The 6,000-nt window shown below is 32.4% G+C and overlaps 1 protein-coding gene across 13 annotated transcripts in view; it reads left to right on the top strand.

Annotated features, from left to right (window-relative positions):
- The window catches only part of KDM6A (lysine demethylase 6A), a 180,377-nt gene that overhangs the window by 141,003 nt on the left and 33,374 nt on the right, over positions 1–6,000 (top strand). For all 13 annotated transcript variants that reach the window (XM_043896416.1, XM_043896413.1, XM_043896412.1 and 10 more), the window contains 3 exons: positions 3,080–3,209; positions 4,503–4,608; positions 5,150–5,355. In XM_043896416.1, the coding sequence (XP_043752351.1) occupies positions 3,080–3,209; positions 4,503–4,608; positions 5,150–5,355 (442 nt within the window). The remainder of the gene's footprint in view (positions 1–3,079; positions 3,210–4,502; positions 4,609–5,149; positions 5,356–6,000) is intronic.

Below are 6,000 nucleotides of genomic sequence, written 5' to 3'. Positions count from 1 at the left end.
TCTCTACCAAATGGTGAGAGTAAATTTGGAAGTAAATTTAAGCCAAGATTTAAGCCTGCCAGGTTCCTCTTTCCATGGGATTCTCCAAGCAAGAATACTGGAGTGAGTAGCTATTCCCTTCTCCAGGAGATCTTCCTGACCCAGGGGTTGAACCTGGATCTCCCGCATTGCAGGCAGATATTCTACCATCTGAGCCACTGGGGAAGCCCATAAACTAATTGGGCAATGACTAAATAGAGTGATCTACATTGCTCAGGAAAAGAGTTTCAAAATGGGAGAAAAGGATTTAAAATGGGATAATGTCTAAATCCTTTCCAGCACCTGCTTCTTTAATGCCTTTCTCCACTTTGGATTATTAAACATATATATATATATATATATATATATTTGGATTGTTATATTAAATACATTATTTGGCTTGAAGTATTATGAACAGTGTTGAGCACATACATGTTCAAAAGATACAAGTCTCTTCCTGTTAACTACATCTCTGTCATTTAGTGTTTTGAGTGGACAAAAGTTATAGTCACTATATAGAAGCTACCTGTAACAGTTCCTTAAGGGAAATTTCTATTTGTTTCAGACTTGTCCTCACTAGGCAGGGAGTCAGTGTTTGAAATATAGTGAGAAACTACTAACTACAGTTTGATCACATAGTGCATTCTAACTACCCTCTTATTTTCACATATGTGGTTAGTTTTTAAAGTGTTCGGTATTTTTAATCTGACTCTTGTTGGGTTCATCTTAGTGGTCAGTGCTGTGCATCATCAGAAGTCAGTTGCAATACTTTTGCCTCTTTTTTGGTTTACAGTTGAAATTGCAGCATCCAATGGCTGAGTCAGTTTCAGCTCTCTTAGTCATGCCTCACATTTTTTTCTATCTTAAAATAAAGGCAGCTACATTTTTATTTACTTTCCCATTTGCTTTTTTCTAACTTTTGTTACAGAACTGTGCAAATGATAGAAGCAGAATTCTGCTGACTAATCAAACCCTTTATTCTTGCCTCATTTCTCAATGTCCAAACTGTTTTAGAAGCTTAAATTTTTGTGTCATGTTTAATTAGCATGAGATATTCTTTATGGTACAGATTTAATACTTGATCCATATCCTTAAAATGCTTGGTCTAATTCCTTAAAATATTTAATTATGTACTATACAGTACATCCATCTCCTGCTCTGGCAAACAAATTTTATGTGTTTGGAGTGAAATTTTGTTTAAATTCCAAACAGTGGTTGATAACATGATTTAGCATGAAAACTTATTTATGTGGCAATTGTAAGTGAATGTTTTATCTTGGCATTGGTTTAATGATAATATTTGAATTGTTTCTTTAGTAGTCCCAGCCAAGCATTTTCTACTGCCATGTAGTTTATGAATTAGTACCAATTTTATACCTAAATTTAAGAGGTTAAATATCATGTCTGTCTTTAAATATACAGATACACTGTGGAGAATTACTGAAAGCTGGTAATGAGTTGAATATTCATTTATTTTACTTATAACCTTAAATGTTAGTTGAACTTAGAATTTCACTTTAATGACTATTTCACATACTTTTTTAAAAGAGTCAATTATTTTAAACTTATTTCATTCTTTGATATCTGTCGAACTCTTGTTTTTACTTGGCGTTGTAGTTGAGAAAATTTTAAAAAGCGTCATCCATGATGCTGTAGTGTAACATCTCAGTGAAATTTCAAGCCTTAGTTTTCATTAGTGCCAACGAGAACAGACTGGTTTGTAAGGTTTTTCCAGTGCTACAAAAGCTACAAAATTCTACTGCTAGAAAAACATAGCAAAATAAGAAAAAATTAATTTTATTTCAACCTTTATTGTTTATGATGAAAAATTGCTAGTTCCTTCTTCAGTAAGTAAAATTACTAAGTTTTTTTAACTCTACCATAATTACAATTTTCAAATTCATCTGAAATTTTAATATGTTAAGAATATTTGATATTTTAATGTAATGGTTAGTTTTGAACATGTAATAATTGAGTGAGGTAAATTAGTTAATCTGGAATGATTTGAAAGCTCAAAATTATATCTTGCTGATTTTCTAAGTTGGGTAGAAACTTTAAGAAATAGAAAATACTTTTCTTTTTCTTCCTTATACTAAAAGAATTGCAGTTTGGGAATAATTTTACCATATCTTAACTGATAATTTAACTAACATACCATCATTAAAGAAAAAGAAACACCAAATGCTAGTAAGTAATAGCTGTTATAATAGAATGTCAGATAATGGGTAGGAACTATATGCTTCATTTTTAAAAATGGTGTCATTTGCTGTAAAATATAGTAGGTTGGGGTCTTGCTGAATTTTGTCAAGGAGTTTCACAGAAAATTCTTTCCAACATTTGAGAAAAGAAACAAAGATCTTTTCAGGTTTGAGAATTATCACAAAGATATTCTTGTTATGGTTACTGAGATGAGACATAGGAAGAGAGACTTTTACTAATTATCTAGACTGACTTTTTTTGGTCAAGTTGTTGTTTTAACATTTAATGGAAGGCATCTGATGGTGGAAGATGGTGGAGAGGAAATTGGGGTTTGTGTTCTTTAGGTAAAGAAAAATTGGAAAATTACCAACAGTATAAGGAATGTCATCAATAATTCATGTATTATAGTATCTCTTCTGGTTTCCCAGGTGGTTCAGTGGTAAAGAATCTGCCTGCCAATGCAGAAAAAGCAAGAGACGTGGGTTCGATCCTTGGTCGGGAAGATCCCCTGGAGTAGGAAATGGCAACCCACTTCAGTATTCTTGCCTGGAAAATTCCATGGACAGAGGGTTCTGGCAGACTGTATAGTCCATAGGGTTGTAAAGAGTTGGACACGCCTGAGCACACAGTATCTTTTCTATTATTTTTCTTCAATGAGAGATAGCTTGATTCCTATATTTACTGAAGTATTTACTAAAATGAGTAATTGTTCTCAGTTTTTTCCTGGTGGATCCAAATCATACGGATTTGTTCAACTACCCAATAATTTAGTTAAGACTTAATTCAGATTTTTTTTTCTGTGTTCTAAATAAATGTACAGCTGATCTATTCTCCTTTTGTTTTGTTTTGTTTTGTTTTAAAGGAACCTAGGTAAAAATGGCTTATCTAACAGTAGCATTTTATTGGATAAATGTCCGCCACCAAGACCACCATCTTCACCATACCCTCCCTTGCCAAAGGAAAAGTTGAATCCACCTACACCTAGTATTTATGTGAGTCTGAATTGACTGACTAGAAATAAATCAAACCAGTGTTTGCACCTACCTGTCTTTCGTAAGATCTTGCTTTAAATCAATATGGATGCCCTTTAGGAAACATTAAAATTATTGGTGGCAGCTTGAATGTTTCAGGGGAAAATGATGTATTCAAAAAGATTTTGTAATAGCATTTAAAACATGCCTTCTCAGATATTTATTAACTGTGATTATATTACAGTAGCACAAAATACTTTTTTACTACCCCTAATTTTTAATAGATGGCAAAAACCACTTAAAAAGTAACTTTTTTGAAGTAAGCTGTGTTTTAAATCTGCATTTTACTAGTTGTAAGGATCTTAATATTCATTCTGTTTTATCCATCTACTAAAAAAATATTTACCTTCCCAAAGAAAAAGTGTTCAAGAATATAAAATACGATGATAGATATGTCATTAAAAGACTTAATAGATGATTTAGAACTGAGGATTAGTTTTACTTAACAGGCATTTCGATCTCTCATACAGGAAGTTGATAAGAGTTCAGTCAAAGCAACTCTTATTTATCTTTCTCCAAAATAGGTCCTCTTACCCCATTTCTTTCCATCTTCCCATTTTCCCACTTCTACCCCAAATTTTTTTTATTGATTTTAAACACTGATTTTTTTCTCTATTTTATAATAAAGATCACATAACATAAAATTTATCATCTTAATCATTTTTAAGTGTACAGTTCAGTGGTGTTAAGTATATTCTTATTGTTTAAACCAGTTCTCCAGAACATTTTCATCTGGCAGATCTGAAGTTTAATACCTATTTAAGAAACAGCTCCCTCTTCCCTGGTCTCCCCAGCCCCTGGTAGCCATCACTCTGTTTTCTATTTGTATGAATTTGGCTACATTAGATACCTCATGTAAGTTAAATTATGCATAGTTTTTCTTTTTGTGACTGACTTATTTTCATTTAAAGTGTCTTCAAGATTCATCCATGTTGTACCATGTGATAGGACTTTCTTCCTTTTTAAAGCTGAATAATATTTAAACCATTTTGATTTTGAAGTTTAAATTTTACCTCTCATGTGTTTTGTTCAAGATATAATGAACAAGAGAAATGTATGTGGTTACTGTCTAACTCCCATTAGAATCAAAAGACATAGTGATAAAATACTATAAAATATAAAAAATAGAAGTAATGGCACATAGAATGTATTATTTATTTAAATTGAAAAAAAAATAATGGAATGTTAATTTGGCATAATATTTTCTCAAAGGTCTACTTTATAGAGATCTAACAGTATATTTTAATTTTGCAGTTGGAAAATAAACGTGATGCTTTCTTTCCTCCATTACATCAATTTTGTACAAATCCAAACAACCCTGTTACAGTAATACGTGGCCTTGCTGGAGCTCTTAAGTTGGGTAAGCTTTAAATAAGAAAAAGGAAAAGTATGTGAATTTCCTTTACTATCTATTAAGTTCTAAAGCACTAGCAGAAACTTTTTTCTATTCTCTTGTTGTAATTTTTCATATTTTCATTTTAATATTTTCCTGTCAGAAGGAGGGAGAGAGGGAGTTATTACTTTTTAAATTTAGCTTTTATTTTCTTGCTGTTATATAATTATGATTTAGGTTGACTAATAGAAATTTCTAATACAAGATTCAGGTAAAACTTGATATTACTATTAAGTACTGTAGCCTCCTAAATAGTTCTTCTCACTTTCAGAGATTGAATAAATGAGTGAATCTTCATTCCATGGCCCCTTGATTTTTCTCCCTCTGTTAATAGCATGACAGTTAGGTCCAGGGCTTCAGAGTGTGCAGAGGCCCTAGTGTTTTAGGGGAATTAGATAAGTACCATGAAACATTTTTCTTTTTTACTTAAAGGAAAAATAAAAGCACTTTGAAAAATATTATTCCAAATTTATTTTTATTTATTAACTACATTTATTTATTTATGAAGACCTGGGACTTTTCTCTACCAAAACTTTGGTAGAAGCTAACAATGAACATATGGTGGAAGTGAGGACACAGTTGTTGCAGCCAGCAGATGAGAACTGGGATCCCACTGGAACAAAGAAAATCTGGCATTGTGAAAGTAATAGATCTCATACTACAATTGCTAAATATGCACAGTACCAGGCCTCCTCTTTCCAGGAATCATTGAGAGTAAGTATTACTTACTGAAAATTATTTTATTTTGGAGATTGTTATTTTATTTTATACTATTTTGCTTTGAAAGGGAGCTTTTATAAGCATCTCATTATTTTATTGTTACATAAAATAGTTTTTTATTATTCTTATTTTTATAAAATACTTTATAAATGCCATCCACTTCATGCTTACTACTAAGTCTAAGCAGACCTATGGGTTGATAAATACTGTTACTGTCTAGTGAGGTGTCTCTGTTATTTCTGGGATATTTCTATTTAAAGAAGTGTTTCTTAACCTTGGCATTATTCACATTTTGGGTTGGATAGTTCTTTGTTGTGGGGGGCTGCCCTGTGTATTGTAGAATATTTAGTAGCTTCCCTGGCCTCTCCCTACTAGATGTCCGTAGCACACCCCCTATACCCTATTGCAGTTTTGACGATCAAAAATGTCTCCAGACATGCCAAATGTCCCCTGTGAGGCAGAATTATCCCTATTTGGGAACTGCTGATATTAGAGGATAAACTAAGTCTCAAGTTTGCTGTATGCTTGCAGAGTTCCTTGTCTTAGGCCTTCCCATTAAACTATCAGGTTAGTATTATCTGATATATAATTCTCCCAGGAAGCATTACCCATCTCAGTCTGAAAGAGAAAACTCCAAGA

Source organism: Cervus elaphus, chromosome X, assembly GCF_910594005.1.
Source record: "Cervus elaphus chromosome X, mCerEla1.1, whole genome shotgun sequence".
Taxonomy (NCBI): Eukaryota; Metazoa; Chordata; class Mammalia; order Artiodactyla; family Cervidae; genus Cervus; species Cervus elaphus.
Note: the sequence above shows the minus strand (reverse complement) of the source record. Positions and strands in the feature narration are given on the sequence as shown.